The 17,411-nt window shown below is 40.6% G+C and overlaps 1 protein-coding gene across 13 annotated transcripts in view; it reads right to left on the reverse strand.

Moving 5' to 3' along the window:
* PRRC2C (proline rich coiled-coil 2C) overlaps window positions 1-17,411 on the reverse strand; it is a 102,799-nt gene that overhangs the window by 15,849 nt on the left and 69,539 nt on the right. For 7 of the 13 annotated variants that reach the window (XM_014605166.3, XM_014605165.3, XM_014605162.3 and 4 more), the window contains 7 exons: window positions 15,349-15,438; window positions 13,416-13,517; window positions 7,863-8,073; window positions 6,690-6,893; window positions 5,902-6,023; window positions 3,706-3,842; window positions 1,030-1,264 (listed from right to left, as the gene is read on the reverse strand). In XM_014605166.3, coding sequence (XP_014460652.1) covers window positions 1,030-1,264; window positions 3,706-3,842; window positions 5,902-6,023; window positions 6,690-6,893; window positions 7,863-8,073; window positions 13,416-13,517; window positions 15,349-15,438 — 1,101 coding nt within the window. The remainder of the gene's footprint in view (window positions 1-1,029; window positions 1,265-3,705; window positions 3,843-5,901; window positions 6,024-6,689; window positions 6,894-7,862; window positions 8,074-13,415; window positions 13,518-15,348; window positions 15,439-17,411) is intronic. The other 6 variants (XM_014605167.3, XM_014605164.3, XM_014605173.3 and 3 more) reach the window with 4 other exon arrangements.

Below are 17,411 nucleotides of genomic sequence, written 5' to 3' on the forward strand. Positions count from 1 at the left end.
CTTCATCAGCAACTTGGACGAGGGGGTAAAAAGCACCCTATTCAAGTCTACTGACGACACTAAGATGTGGGGGGATGTGGGCATGCTAGAAGGGCGGAATAGGCTGCAAATCGGACCTAGACAGGTTACAGGGGTGGGTGGATGAGAACAGGATGGGTTTCAACACTGACAAGTGCAAGGTGCTGCACCTGGGAAGGAAGAACCAGCAGCAGACCTACAGGCTGGGAAGGATCTTGGTGTCATTACTAATGCCAAAATGAACATGGGCCGAGTGTGGGGATGCGGTCAGGAAGGCCAACCACACCTTGTCATGCATCCACAGATGCATCTCCAGCAGGTCCAAGGAGGTGATCCTCCCCCTCTATGCAGCACTGGTCAGGCCGCAGTTGGAATACTGTATCCAGTTCTGGGTGCCGCACTTCAGGAGGGATGTGGACAGTGTTGAGAGGGTCCAGAGGAGGGCCACCCACATGATCGGGGGCAGCAGGGCAGGCCCTATGAGGAGAGGCTACGGGACCTGAATGGGTTCAGCCTCCACAAGAGAAGGCTGAGGGGGGATCTAGTGGCCTGTTACAAACTAGTCAAGGGGGACCAGCAGGCACTGGGGGAGTCCCCGTTCCCCTGAGCACTACCAGGAGTGACTAGAAATAACGGTCACAAGCTAGCACAGGGTAGATTCAGGCTAGACATCAGGAGGTGCTACTTCACTGTCAGGGCAGCTAGGATCTGGAACCAGCTTCCAAGCAAAGTGGTGGTGACTCCTAGCCTGGGGGGGTCTTTAAGAGGAGGTTAGACGAACACCTTGCTGGGGTTGTTTAAACCCAGTACTTTTTCCTGCCATGACAGGGGTTCAGACTTGATCTGCTCAGGTCCCTTCTGACCCTACTGACTATGAAACTATGAAGTCTGGACAGTATACCGTTTAACAGATTGCATTTTACAATACTAAAGCATCAGAACCCTCCCCCCGCCATTGGTTCAGTCTTGCATTATCTTCACCAATAAGACCAGTATCAAAAAGCTCCGTACCTGGAGGATGTGTGTATCAATAAGCTGAGAGCCTCCTAGTCCTGAAGCTTGACCAAGCTGGTGTTCATACAAGATGGGAATAGGTTGAGTGTTGGAAGTCTGCTGGAATGCAAGGCTCGACTGTGCCTTGGCAAGTTCCTGGTGCTGCACTGTTTGGAAGTTGTGCAAAGCTGTGCCAGACAGAACTACTGGTGATGGCTGAGAAAGACCACTCTGCATAAAAGCCTGCTGTGACCTACAAAAGATCAGGCTGTGTATCAAGCACAAAGAAGAATAACCTCTAGATTTAGAAATATCTATTATGCTCACTTGTACTAGAACTAGTACACATTTCTACTAGCCTTGGGAGGGGGGGAAGATTTTTTGAACTGGTGCTATATATACAACAATTCCCTTTGAAAATACTGTGAGCTGCTGGCCTCCAATTTAGGGAAACACAACTGGACTTCATAATTTATTAGTGAAGAACTTAAATGCCTTACACTTTTTTTGGTATACTAAGCCATTTTAAACAGAGGTACTAAGAACGCCCAGAAACATTTTAACTAACTGCACTGCCATATGCAACATACATACATTTGCTTGAAAGCAGAGTTTGCTCTTGGTCTCTATGCTGAAGAGCACGGGTGGGAAATTATTTTGGCTGGAGAGCCACTTAACAAGTTTTGGTGAGCTGTCAAGGGTAACGCACAAAATCTTTTAGAAGATATAATTTATAATTTTATCTATAATTTGTTAAATTATAGATATATTTTAATTTTATTAAAATATCTTGATTTGTGTTTGAGTAGTGCATATAAAGGCAATTGCGTAATAGCTCAAAATAAAGTCTTACTTTATATATTGTGTGTGCATGCGCTTGTGTGCGTTTCGGGGGCTTGCCTGCATCCTTGGTGCCCAGAGCTGTCCAGGGGTGGGGGAGGGAGAAAGGGAGGAGGTGCAGACAGCACGTACAGCAGAGCTTACCAGGGTGGTGCAGGGCAGGTAGTCTGCCCCCTGCCCATGTAGTCTGCGACTGCCCCTGCTGCACTCTGCATGAGGCCAAGCCCTGCCCCTTCCCACCCCTGGCCCGTATACATAGCTTCTTGGTGGGGTTGCTCCCACTGTGGCTGCAGCTGCCCAGATACTGCTTGGCTCCCCCACCCCCCACCTTCCAGTGGCTGCTCTTTTTCCTGCCCCTGCTGCACTGCTGGGGGGGAGGGAGGGGAGCTCAGGGGGAGCTGCAGCTCCAGGTTGTCTTCTACCCAAATCCACCAGCTGGGTATCATGAGCCGCTACCTGCGGGGGACCAAGTGGGTGGAAAGTGGTTGGGAGCTGGAGCCCCACTCACTGAAGCAGAAACCGCTCAGATGTAGCTTCCCCACAACCCAGAGCGGCACGGGAGGGGCAGGAAGAAGTGGTGGGGGGAGCCAAGTAGCACCTGGGTGGCTGCAGCCACACTGGGAGCAGCCCCCCCCCCCGGAAGCTGTGTACACTGGCCAGGGCTTGGACCATCTGAAGAGCACTGGCAGGACTGCATTATGGGCTGCCTCGGGCAAAGTGCGTGGGGCTCAGCCCCATACAGAGCACCATGGGGGCAGCCATGGGCTGGCTCCAACCAATTGGCAGGCATCCCCCACAGACTGGATTCAATCAGTTGGTGGGCTGGATCTGGCCCACAGGCCATATTTTGTTCACTTCTGCTATACAGTCAGGCAGCAGGGAAGCAAGTACAACATAATTTAATGGCAATATTTGACCAGGAAATAAACCATTTTGTTCTCTTGGCCACAAGGTTTTCCAAAAGCCTCACTACAGCAATTGTGACAGCTCTTTAATATTTTCAGCTGAATATGTGGATGTCAGCAGTTACTTTTTAACAACTAATATTTTTACAATAATCTAAAAGGCTGAGATGATTGCCAAGACCATAGTCCTTAATATTAAATGTATTATACATACATTTTTCCCTGCATCATCCTCTCTCATTCAGCAACTAAACACTGGAGTTTGGCTTATCAGTCCACCTGGAAATATTTACTTTTGTTTTATTAAGAACTGATTTATTCTAGTTGGATGGCTGTCTTCAGAATGGAAGAGTTCAAGTACAATTTCTACATCTAAAAGAAATACTCTCAGAAGTCTTCCTTTAAATTAATTCTGTCTCTTTAAAAACCACATTTAAAATGCAGTTAAACCTCACTCCTAATGTTAGTTTATAAACTGCAGCACAAGACAGAACTGAACAGGAGTTCCATTCCTGCACATAAGTGGGGGCTGAATGAGTTCCTATGAAGCCAATACAAAAGACCCCCAAAATGAAGTGCTCAGGAGAATCAGTTGTGGATTACAGGATGTCAGATGTTTTCAAGACAGCGCACACACTTCTCTTACAGTAATTTTCAAAAAATAGTTGTCATTTCCATGGAAATAACAACATTGTAATTTGCCACAGAGTTTGCAGCACTGTGAAATAAAAAAGGTTATCTGCTGGTCCTTTATGTACATGTCAAGTTTTATTACTAGATTCTTGTTCAACCATTTACAAAGATTTTTAAAATTAGACTTCAATATTACTTTGAACGAGACTAACATTTGAAAATTATGTATTGAGGGAGTGGAGGGACAAGATGGGATTTTTTTCACCACCATAGACTGATCTCATGTCCTATTTTCTCATTCAAGCAAAACACTTACCTATAGGGCTGTAAAGAGGAGTTGAATAATTCTTGAGCCTGAGAAACAGCAGGGGCTGCTCCTAAACTCAACTGGGCTTGATGCTGTCCTTGCAGAGGTGCATAGATGGGGATTGGTATCTGCTGAACGGAAGCAGGCTGTGATAAAAACAGGTAGTTACACTCCACACGTAGATGATATTTTGCTAGTCAAAACTTTACAGAAAATGTCCTACACTTAACGTGTACCAGCGTTTTCAATATGGATCAAACTGAAAAATGGGAGACTAAAAAGTAGTTGCATATCAAATACCAAATACTGCACAGAGAATTTTCTAAACTGAAACTAGATGCAATTAATAACTTGACAGCAAGGAAAGCAACATTTGCATATTACCCTGGTTTCTAAGGATGTCTTTTGTAAGAATATTTGAGCACATATTTTAAGAAATTTAAACCTTTTAATTTATTCTTCTTTGGCACGATTTCCACATGCCTTATTATGCATGACAACTGTAGATTTAAAACCACTGATTTTTTCATGAGAGGGAAAAAGCAGCCACAAAAGAAACAAGATTTATTGGCTGCTTACAATAGACTTCAGTCATTTTTTTCCCTGTTAAATATGCACTAGGTGCATGCAATGTGTGCAGTTTAGTTGAGAGCACTAATACAACCCATAACTTATTTATTAAACTATCTGAGGATCAAGCATCTGGCCCTGCATTTCAGGAATAGCGTTCCAGCTACAGCATTAGCAGAGCCTGGTTACAGCTGACTGAAATAGCCAATTTCCAATTTCATTTGTTTTCCAAGGTCTTGAAAAATTGTTTTATTAAGTTTTGTTTTGGATCAAATGGGAACAAAACCCTTCTTAAAATTTCCAGTAAATCAGAAATTCTGAAAAAGAAAAAAGTTGGGGCAACACTGACTTGCCATTTCCAAAATGAAATATACTCCCTGGGGCCTGAAACCTGCTCTATAAAACTATAGAATCCAGAGTTCTAGTTTTTTTGTAGCTCTATAAAACAGGCAGTCAGTTACAACTGCTATTGCTAAGACCAATTTCAGTGAGCAGCTCATGGAGCTGTAAGAGTCTGTGGCTCTGAAGTAGCCTCTCCATGAAGACTACCTGCTCCATCTGGGAATCCCAGGCTACCTCTACTACTGCACTCTCAAGGCCTTAGGAGCCTGTCTCAGAAGCAACAGACTTATAGTCCCAGCTTTGTGAGAGCAGTCCAAGAACCAAACCCCAGTTAAAATAGGGGTCAGAAGTTAAATCAATCCTGAAAGCATTTTAAAATCAAGCCCGAGACATTCTGAGCAAAACATAATAGCTTCAACAGTTCAAAGTTTCCCAGGTTCATTGGACTGTTTCCAACCATGTATATATTCTATTCCATAATGAAACCAGTAATTAATATGCAAGAGCCACCTGACAAAGGAAATGCAAAAGATCCAGGGGTTGGAAGATAAGGCTAAAAGAACTGAATTGGAATTGATTAATTTTAAAAACAGTGACAGGTAATTAGCCAGTAGAACAAATTGCAATAAATGGGCCAGCTAATTTATTATAGCTTTAAGTCCATAAATAGAGGTTAGGCAACTAAGAATCATGCTCTAGGTAAATGGTCAAGAACATTTTCCAGGAGTGAACCAGAATGACTCTGTTTGGGTCCAAGGCAGGCTGTAAGTAGGAGCTAGTCATCACTTTCTCCCAGCCTCCTGGTTGCAGTGTAGCACAGCGCAGTGGAAGCTCCCTGCTGCTCATGGTGCAGGCACCAAAGTCCCCTGACTCTGGTCTGCAACCAGTGGCTCCATGGGCCATACATTGCTGATCCCTGCTTTAAAATTAAAGACTCTATAGCATTGTTCCCTAGAATCATACAGACAAAACTTTAACTGTAGGAAGTCAATCCATAATAGTACTCAAGGACAATAAGCCCATCTTGCAGCCATATGAACATTTCTAGCATAAATGTTTGCTCTTGTATGAAGTACATTTTTTAAGATTAAGCTTCTCTTGGAACATTTCTACAAAGAAAGCTTTGTTCACAAGAAGGTTAAATGTAAGATAAGGCTGTATTACACAGCAGGCTGAATTAAAGGTGGGAAAGGCAATGCAGCTTCATATTTTCAGACTCTTCCCCCCAGTCAACTGTGCTCCAGTTATGACAACTTTAAAATGAAGGTCCAAATGAGATGAATTTCCAAATACCTGCGAAAGTCCTGGTTGAAAGCCTTGCTGTTGAGCCAGGGAAGGTGGAGCCAGACGTGCATGCTGGGTATTGAATAGGTGGCTTGTGTCCATGTAGAAAGCTGGGATCTGAGCTGCAGGACCTCAGAAAAATAAGAAAATTAGTATCTGAATGCTAAATATTTTCCTTCTGGGCAGGTTTAACACCTACTGTTGGAACAGCAGCCAGATAAAGAGCAACAAGTTTTCAAGCATATGTTGACTACTGGTCAAACTGCCATAAGGAAGGGCTGGGGAAGTTTTCAGAGAGAAAAGAATTTGGCCCTTAACTGCCCTTAGAGTTTCTGCAAAGCTATCTGTGGCTATGAATCCTGACATCCTGGATTCTGGGGAGACCCATTAAATGCCTTGTTTAGATTTGTTTAAAGCATGTTAACTTGTAGCATAAAGGGAAAAAGTTGCTTTCTTAATGGCTAAACAGCAGTCTCACAAAAAAGTAACTTTGCTAAAGAAAGACTAGTGAATTTTAAATAAAAATAGGTTTAAAATAAAAAAGCTCATAAGATATTTTTTCCATCTTCTACACTATTCCACATACATACTTAAGGGTAGCATGTGACCACAGCATATAGACAGAGCCATATCAATGGATAATTAAGTATCATTCTGTTTTTGCTGCAGGCAGGAAAGCCTTTATTTGAATTTGCTAGCTTCAGAGTTGTATTCAGATGCATTTTTAAAAAGCCCTATCAGCATACTTAAGTAAACTCCATGGCAAACACACTTATTTCCCAACCATACACTATTACCTGCTGCAGACTGAGACACATAGACCTGTGGACTCTGTTGCTGCTGGGCTATAAGGGATGGCATGCAGCTTAGCTGGGAAAAGTGACTGGCTGAAGGAAGGCTGCTTGTCTGCAACTGCTGTGGTTTCACTTTACATATATTAGGTGGGTCTGAGGTGGTTGTAGTCTTTGTACTCAGTGAAGAGGTTGTGTATGTTCCAGCTCCTAGAATAGAAGAAAAAAAGGAGGCATCAGGTACCATAAATGGTTTATCTGAAATAGTAATTAAAATGGTCTAGTTTTTAGTGAGAACATCAACATTTTGGCATAACTCTGGAAGTATGGACTACTACTGATATGAGGTAATAATAAGTACTTATGTAATCAGTTATATTTATTCCAATCATGAACCAAGGAAGTAAATTACAGAAAAGGCTAGAGGCAATATCACTGGTCAGGATTTAAAAAAAAAATTTTTTAAGAGCACCCTAAATGCTTCCTCCTCTTTAAAAGGAGTATGCAATGCACAACACTGGACATTAAGTTATTAGCTATAGCTGAAGCAAGCTGACATTTAATTGATAAAATGTTAAATCATTTTCTCAAGTGAAATGCAGTAGGATCAGACACATTACTGTTAATGCTTGGGCAAAGAAGTTGAGAAACTTTTTATATGGAAACCTTGTGAGACAGCATTATTATGTCTGATATAGGTAGGCTCGATGTCAGTTCAGCCCTTCAGATGCTACTTTAAAGTAAAGCAACACAAAGCAAAGCAAACACTGGAAACTTTGTGGTATCTGGGGGAATTCTGAAGCTTTCAGTTTCTGGCTTCTCCAAGGCCAGCTGGGTGAAAATTAAGAGCAGGAAAGCCACTTTTATTCATTACATTTTCTGTATGGTTAGCTAAAGAGAAGGAGGGATAAGTTTCCATAGTCCAGCTTGTTATCCCAGCATTCTATTCAGTAGGCTGTCCAGTGAAACTATATGGGAACAAAGTTCTTCCAGTAGTGCTTTCTGATGAGCCCTAGTTCTGGCCAGACACTGGAGTACAGTTCCTCTCACTTTTAATGAAAGTTGTATACATTCCTCCAAAAGGGGAATCTCTCTCAAAACAAGGGAGACATAATCAAAAGTTAACAAACAAACTTGGCAAAACGGGCAATGCAACAGTCAATCTAAAAGTACTTGTACCTGAGAGTGAAGTTGTAGGTGTAACTGATGCCACAGGAATAGGAGGCATTGATGCACTTGAGAAAGAGCTGTAACTACCACTGCTTGGTCCACTGCTACTGCTACTACTGCCACTGTTGCTACCAGTGATGGGAGATGCTGCTGAGGTTACTGGTGAACTCTTCTCCCCCACATTTGGAGAATTCTCCCACGCTTTGCGTGCAGACTCCATCTATTTGGGGGGGAAAACATAAATAATCTATTTAGAAGGTTTTGGCTCAGCTGCTCCTCACATTTTAAATATTCTTTTTAGTTGAAAAGACATTTTAGACATATAAGCCTCCTTGTTTTACAGTTATTATTTGTGTGAATGTAGCATTGTGCAAAAACAGAACATCTGAAGTGGGACTATCCAAATAGTTCTCATTAACTATCTGACTGGTTGAGCACTTTAATATTCAGTATCGAAAGTAACACTTGCTTTGTTTTATTTATTTTGAGATGCAATGGGAAAAAAGGAAAACAAGATAAATGTAATTTCTTATGCAACTAAGTTACTTTTAAAATAGTTTCTTGAAGACATTCTTTTAAAAAAAAGTTTTGATAAGACATTGGGACAGAGGTACAAAGAATTCCTCTGTGACTGGATATAGCTAATGCACCTTTCAATGACAAATGTCAACTTAAGAAACATGAGCCTCCGTCTTCAATGGAATTTTTAACCATTTAGGGACATGTAGAGGTCCTTTATAAAAAAGATATACTAAACACAACTACTTATCATCTTTTGTGATTTTAACACTCTGTAAATGAGGTAAGCAGACTAGTTATGTGGTATGTTTGGTTGCAAATACAAAAAGCATTACATAATAATTATGGGATTGAAACTGTGCCAAATATAGTATTCTTCCATATTATATGCATTAGGGGTTTTTACCACCTTTTTTCCCTTTACTTCGAGTCATTTTTTAAATTTTGTACAGCAGAAAATAAAATTAGAATCAAACAGACTTTTGGAGAGTTTCTTAAAAATTTCTAAGGTCTTCCTCCTATTGACCCAAGTCTACTATTTGATTGGGGCAATACCAATAAGACTTTTTATCCCTTTATGGTTTTAGCAATAAACCTTACAATTTACTGCAATTCTAGAAATTACTGACTTGTTACTGACAGAGGGAAGGAGATGTATTAATGAACAAATTGGACCTTCTAATCTGAGCCCTAAATATGGTCTAGGGAATTCTATAGCAACCCACACCTTTTCCTATCTTGATCATGGAAATCAAGCAAGTGGAAACCCAGATCAGCAATTCTCAACCAGGAAACCAAAGCATCCTGGGATGCAAAGAGATTCTGAACAGTGCTATGGAAAACCACAAAATCACCTACATAATTCACAAGATAAACCCAGAGATTTCAAATAGGAATCTGGTGTCAGAAACGTGCTGACCAGCTGTGGTCTCTCGGAGTTCTTTGCAAAAGAAAAATTGCTTTGTTATTTTTCTGTAAGCAAAAAACACTGGAGAAAGCTAAGAGCTGGCATTCTTTGATGGATGCCCCAAATCTAATGAGGGGTATCTCGAGTCCGGTAAGGTTGAGAACCACTGCTTTAGTTGTCTAATCTGCAGTTCTTTATCTAGCAGAGATCATAAACCATTCAGGGCAGGGGACTGTCATTAGCTGTTATCTTGCACAGAGGCAAGCATATTTTCAGTGTTCAGATATAATCAAAATGGCCTGGACATTTGGATTTATGTGGAGCTTTTCAACTGAATATATAGCCTCTAAAGACCTTGTGTCTCCACTTTAAGCAGAATAGCTGTAACCACTTCATTTTATTTAAATTTGGGCAAGGTCTAGATACTCCCAAGTTCATTTTATACTTTGTCTAGCTATCACAGAACAGTACAGAAAAACCAATGTGTAGAAAATGGGCTGAAGACAAATTGATAATTATCAAAGTTCTATTCTTTGATTGATTTGAAAACAAATGCAGTTTTGTATTTAATTTCTACTGAAGGGTAAAATGGAAAAGAACAGAAGAACTGTCCCAAAATAGTTCAAACACAAATACAAAACAGAAAATTAGTCATCAATTTCCTATTTTGGAACTACCCTTTCCTATTTTGGAACTACCTTCCTAGGCCCATGCTCTTCAATTAAGTCTCTCCTACTAAAGTCATCAGACAGGCTAGTTTAGAACTTTTACACAGCATTTCCATCATTGCACAAGTACTTTTCAAAGCTAGAGAGAAACATTACATTCTTAATAGTAGTTCAAATATAAAACTCTTAAAACAATAGTGCAGTCTCTTTCATGAAGTGATCTCTGCATGAGACCATCAGAACTATTTGCAGCTATTAATCGTTGACGCTTGGATCAGAAATCACTGCTTGGATCTTGAAGAACCTTTCCCGCTTGGAAAAGACAATGGGTAACAAGGCCTGATTAGAATTTGCAGAGAAGCTTCTGCCAGGTCCAGTTTTGTTGCAAGATCTACAAAGATTCCAGTAATAGCAACTGCTAGAATAGTCATCCTGAATTTTGCCTTTCAACCTCACTGCCTAGGATCCAGTCTGACCCAGGCTTCTCATGACTTGTATAATACAGAGCCTGCAGTGGAATCTTTAGGACAGGGGTGACAAACATATGATTCACATGCCACATGGGACATGGCGCAAATCCCTGAGCAGCAAGAACAGGTGTGGCGTGGTGCAGTCTGCCCACTAGCAGGCTCTCTGCACACGGTAGTTGCCTCAGTCCAAATGTGCTGCATATGTTGCTTGTAGGTGTTATGTGCAGTGCGAGTCCTGGACTGCTTGGAGCAGGATCTATGTGCACGGGTGCCCACTACATACAGTACAGCTGCTGCTCAGGCAGGACTGCACTGCAGGTGGAGTCCATTCCCACCATTCTGGGATCCGTGCCACATGCAGCATGGATCCCAGACCAGATGGAGTGGCTGCAAGATCCTGTATGCTGGGGGAGGAGAATGAGGAGGAGGAAGTGGAGGGAGTCAAATCTGGCCCATGGACCATCCTTGCACCACTCATCTGGCCCACATAGGTAGATGAATTCGACACCCCTGCTTTGGGATCTACCCATGTTCAAGGGTGAGAACACCTTTAGAAAAACTGTCATTCTGTCTTGCACGATGAGAAAAAGGGTTAAGTATGGGTGTAGAAGGATCTACATATTTCCAGTGGTGTCTATGCTGCACCCAACAAACCAAATGCATGCTTGGGAAAAAACAGCTCTCCAGCTTTTGAAAAGCAGTTTGTTTAAATCTTTTTTTCTGTGGTCTTCGATGCACTCTCTCTTCTTTTATTCTCTTCTCTTTCAACCAATGATTCCTTTTGGGCTTCATTGCCCACCTAAATTATCCAGAGCTTCACCATTTGTTAAACAAAAATTGATCAGAAAGCTAAAGTATACTTCCATATGCAAATCCAGATTTTTCTTATTGATTAGGAAAACAAAATGGAGGCCAGATTCCTTGACAAAGGAATCTATTACCCATAAAAGAACTGTAGACACCTTCTGAAAACAGAGGTGTGCTGCGTAGGGGAGTCCAGGACAATCTTGGGCTTTCCCTGCCAAAGAGCCTTGGTCAATGATATAGCTGGGTGAGTGCTCGCAGGCCTGGCTTGCCTTCGAAATCTTGGTTGATGCAAAGAAAGCAGATGTCTCATCATGCCTTCCAAGATGGGAAGGCATACCCTAGCAGAGTGATGCTGAAAACCAGAACCAACGATAATGATCTGCTCCTTCTGTGCCACTTTACAGACAGCTTTCCATGACAGGAGATGCAGAAACAAAGAGAAGTTTTGAAGGTTATTCCATTTCTCAAAGAGCCTTATCTTTTAAAGGAAGGAGGAAACATTTTGCTTGATGCTGTACCCCCAAAATTGTCTTTTAAAAATCAAGGATAACATTAAACAGGATCAGGAAAAATCAGCTCTTTTGTAGGGCTACCAAAGGCAGAGAAACGGTCATGAAGGTGGTAGGCTCACAACATGCCTTGAACCAACTTTTAGAAACAACCGCCTTTTAGAATTTGCAGAAGAGGCAAGACTTGAGTACTAGCAGAGGATAACTGAGGAAAAGAAAGGCTTCCAGATCAAGCAGTAATACTCAAAGGGCACCTTCAGGGAGCACTGCACTGCAGCATAGATTTTTGATATATTTCCTCATCATGCATACAATCTATCATTTATTAAGAAACAAGTCACCATGGAATCAAAATGCCAGAACAAGAAGTTACTGGACATAAGGAAAATACACAAAATAAACTTCCCACTCTGCTCAGCAAACTAGTGTGGCACTCTCAAAGTATCACCTTATGGTAACATTCCTATTTGTATCAAGTATTTAGTGATATGAACCAGATATATTTTTATTAACATTGAGATAAAATCCAGATTATAGGTAGTTACACTGAAGTCTAACAGGCAAGCAGAGTCCTTTGCTCAATTACTCCCTTTCTTTTTTAGCCCTCTCCCCTAAATAAAAACTACTCTTTTTAAAGAAATGGGCATTAAAAGTTTCTCAAGAAAAATATTAAACAAGAAAGGGGAGAAAATTTAACAGACAACAGTTAACAGTAACTATAGCAAACACTAACAGACGGTACTATAATGATATAATCTAGTATGCTCTGATCTGACATACAACCATTTCAATGAGGTAAGAGCTCACTAGGATTGACAGTTTCAAAACTTCTGTCTCCAGTGATGTGTTTCAGCTGTTTCTGAGACAGTTCCATCTTGAACAACATTTTACCTTAATACCAGAAACTGCAATGCTTTTCAAAGAGTACCATCACAACGCTCTTCCAGGGCACTGAAGAATACCAATACTTCAACACTGCTGTAGCCAAGATATCAATTTAATGTTAGCATCTTACAGAGCACACCAAAGACCAACTCCTAACATCAAAACTGAATAAATGCCATAATCAAAAAGTTCTTACAGTTTTGTTCTATAATGCTACACAGTAAAGGAGCATGAAATGCCAACCAAATACCAAAGCACTTATAACTGGCTTATAAGATGCAATAACTCTTTACACAGAACTTAACTTTCAACCCTTCATTATCTACTACTCCAATCATCTGATTCTATAGGTCACACGTTAGTGAACCAAACACACACTGAAACTCAAGCACTGCCTGCCAAAACCACCATGCTAGCCAGCTCTTTAAAAACCTGCACCACAAAACTAACCAGCTTGTTTTGCACAGATCTGTCTACTAGTAAGTCAAAATTTGATGGGTTTCTATCATGAATAGCATGGTATGATATTTTATATTCTTTCATGTACCTAGGATTAATCCTCTGGGTAGCGGTAGTCAACATTGGCTGATGCCAAGTATTAATGCAAAACGGAGTTAAAAATATTTAGAAGTTTAATGCATCCTTTTGATACCTCTTTTTTCAGCTAACTGTTTATATGCAAAAGTAATTTGGCAGAGGAAACAAAGGAAGGCTCTAAAAAAGCTTCACCAGCAAGATCTCCATGAACTTTCCCCCTGCATGCAAGAAAATGACCCTTAGAGGGATGTGGTACATACCTTGAGGGTGAGGTCCACGGTAGCGGGAGAAACTGGAGTTAGGCTGGAGCTCTGTTGTAGAGTCTCCCTCCTAGGGAGGGGAAGGGTGTGGGGCAGGGGCACCTGAAAGGCAGGCAACACATATCACATTCTAACTAAGTCTACTACAAAAGCCCCATAAAAGCAAAAGCTCAAGCAGTGCTAATGGACTACATTTTCTTCAAGGCTTGAGCATATGGCAGGGATGTTTTGACAAAACAGGATGAAAATTTGGTAGTTAGGGAAAGGCTGTTTAGGATGTGCTCATGAAATGCGAGTCATCTCTTGAAGAGAGACTTCAGACTCATTTTTTTTTTCTGTGCACCAATGTTTTCTGTATAATCAAATGTCAATTAGCTCAAAACATCAGTTTAGTGTAACAAGGCACACAAAATTATCCCCAAGCCAAGCTTGGCCTTTACAGGGCCCATTGCACACACTGATTTTAGTGTCCGCTTAAGCTTTGAGATGCAACTCTATAAAAGAGGAAGGTTTATTCTCCAAAGTCACAGGACTATGCAATAAGCAGAAATTAACCTGCCAGCGGATGCTTGAATATAGTGATTTTTAGCTTCCTAACTTTCCGTGGGATTCATACATAAAGTCCAAACTGAGGAAAGAGAGAACTTGACAAAATGCCATGCATATCTTTGCCCAAGAAAATGCCAGTGATGATTTTGCTAAAGGTTCTAATGCGAGGTTTGAGAAAGCATTGCCATAACCATCTTGTAGGGCTCTTACTCCTGTCCATCATTGTCTTTTCATTTAGTTACAGTCATGCAGAGCTGCCACAGGATGAGATGAGGCTAACCTAAAGATACAGAGACTAAAACTCTGAAACCAGACAAGAGCACAAATCCCTTGTTGCTGGGAACCCCCAATTCTTACATAATCCAACTCTAGCAGGCAACAAGGGAACACACTATAATTACTAGCACCAAGGAATTCAGGCAAAGCAGAATACTTTGCCTCCAATTTTAGTCTGCCACTAACAAAACACCACAAAAGGATCATAGCAATATGAACAGGAAAGGGTAATGCAGAATAGCTACACACAATATCACCATGAGAATGCTGCTATCACTAACATATATACTTATGGAATTAATTTACATCGCAAGCCCTCTTTGGGGAGATGCAGGAGCAGAACCTATATAGATGATGCTTCTCCCCTCCCCAAATCCACACATAGCTAACTCTGACCTAGTTATGGTTGCATTACTCACACAGCAGAATCACAAAACTTCAGGTTTCCACCTTGACAGAGACCCCTCCACAAGGTCAAGAAAGAGCTGAAGTCACTTCAAGTCATATAGCAGTTGGCACACACAATCACCACAACAAATGCACAAAGCCAGGACTGCTGGCTTTGTGGGAAGAGCAAACACACCACATCACCACATTTGTACTTTATGCATTATGATTGACATTTTTTTGTCTGCTTTCAAAGCTTCGCTAATTTGTTTTCTGACAGCCTTAATTCATTTCATGATTCAGTTCAAAACTGCCTTTGTTTTAAAAATCTTGTGATCTTTCAGCCTGGTTTATAGACTCCATTAGTAAAGGTCAGGAGAAGCCAATACCATTCTACTAATTGCTGCTGAGAACAGTTTCTCTGTTAATATTGCTATCTTGACACTCCATCTATTTTAGAATATCTAAATCTTCTATCAATTACCTGTGCTTCCCAGCTTCTCTACCCTGTTTATCATCAAACACTACATAATACCATTAATGAACTAGGGGACAAACTGAAGCTGTCTTTTAGAGCAGAATTACAAAAATGAGCAGTAGGTTAGCATCAAGGTAACCCTAAGCAATGGCTAAGTGAATGTAGTAACTTTTGTCTTTAAAACAGCAGGCATAAAACATTTTCTCCTGTCTTCCAAGTCACAAGGTTCACTGCAAGACTTACATTAGTCACCAAAGTCTCCTCCATTTTTGTACTGCTAGTGGCCACAGTATTAGGATGAGAGGAAGGTGTAGTATAGTCTGTCACAGACTCCTGTGAAGAAAAATAATTCAATTAAAAAACAAACCCCCTAACTAAACTAGTTATTTAGTTTTTGGGTTGTTTGTTGAGACTGTCTTTACAGAAGCAGTTGACCAAATAACAGACATTATTCCACCACCTATTCATTTTGTCAGAAGGCCTATCACTGCTGAGTCACTAAATACTAGATACATTTGTGCAAGAGTTCAGCTCTCAGAGAGAGCATATCCCTGGATGGCCTGGTTCCCTAAATCACGTAATTTGAATCAAACACTTCTAAAGCTAGAACATATAAAAAGTTAAATACATCTGAACAGGTTTTTAAATACTATGTAGCAGTAAATAAATGGAAGAAATATTAGTATGGAAAGAAAGCAAAACTCATATGAGTGATACAAAGATGAAGACCTTCAGAAATACTGCACCAGAAGAGTGGTCAAGATTACAACCAAGGACAACTATTAGCTCCAAGTCCATGAAAACAATTATTTTGCATAGAAGACAACAAGCTGGGTTCATTCTAACACCACTATTTGAAGCTATATTAAAATTCTTGAGAAAAAGTAGTAGTAATATATTCCAAATATTATTTTCCTGTGCCAGCCAGCTTAGTGTGACCAAACAGATTTTAGGAGTCCCAGTAAAAGGGCGATAGTTCCACAATATTAAAGTATCCTTTAAACAATGATTTTAAAAAGCTCCTAACATCAGACATATTAGGAAAGGAAATGAGTTAGAGCAAGGGATGCTGTAAGGGAGACAAATGCAACTGCTATTGCTCCTAAATCCTTTCCTGAAAGTGCCTATTTAGTGATTTTCCCCTGAATAAGGAAGTGTGCCATTGGATTTCTGCACTGAAAAGTGATTTAATGGAAGGAAGGGAATGAAGATCCCAGTCTATCTATGGTGAAACCAGTAAGCTCATCTGCTTTAATATCTAACATTTCCTTTAGGTATACCACATTAAGACGTGATGGTCACTATTACTGAAGCAGTTGTAGCCAGCAACTACCATTTGCTATATGCGTACTATGAGTTGAAGGCCATCATTAGCTCCAGGACTTCTCAACAATACATATATAGTGAACAAGCCTGGTATACCAACTGACATTGACTTGAAAATTACTATTTTGTTCTCTGCAGTGACAACATTAACTTCCATCAAGGCATTGTCAAGCTGGTGATGACATACTAGGCCCAGTGACCTATTTTAGTTCTAGACTTCTCGTTATCAGAGTAAACAAAATAGAATATTCAAAATGCATTTGCTCTGGTGAATGCTTTGACTTGAGATACCTAGGGAATGCAACCCAAAGAACCTCCCCAGTATGTGGTATGATCACAACCAAGACCAAGGGCTGATTTCTACTGGGCATTGTACAATCAGATGCTTTAGATGTGTGTCTTAGAAATGTCTTCTGCTTTAAGATTTCCCAGGCTGCTTCTTATTTCCACCTCTCACTGGGCTGAACATCATTGGGACAAGACTGAAGAACCAAACTCAGGAATTTTCACTACCAGTGCTGACACATTTATCATTTCCAATGTACATAACCACAAAGGTCCTATTCTTCAGATTATGCCAATATAACTACAGACAACAAGTATTAGACTTGAGAAATAGGCTTACTGTTTAAGCATGGGAACAGGTATATATGCCCATTTTCCATGTTAACAAGGACTGCAGACAAGACAGCGATTAACATACCAAGACACTTAAGAGTACCATGTAAAAAGGTCTGCGTTTATTTTGCAAAAGGATGAATATATTTTGGCAAAAGACCTAAGAAATGCTTTGAATCAGAATGTACAAGTATCCATCCAATAAACTGATGCCAAATCCATCATTCTTTGGAATACAAAAAACCCAACGAAACATAAAAGAACCCCCCCCAAACAAACTCTCCCACCCCTGTATGTGTGTCCCAGTTTGTTTTGCAACTGCTGTCCAAGTGTTCTGCAACTACTGTTTTTTTAAGTTTCCT

This window comes from Alligator mississippiensis, chromosome 5 (assembly GCF_030867095.1).
Source record: "Alligator mississippiensis isolate rAllMis1 chromosome 5, rAllMis1, whole genome shotgun sequence".
Taxonomy (NCBI): domain Eukaryota; kingdom Metazoa; phylum Chordata; order Crocodylia; family Alligatoridae; genus Alligator; species Alligator mississippiensis.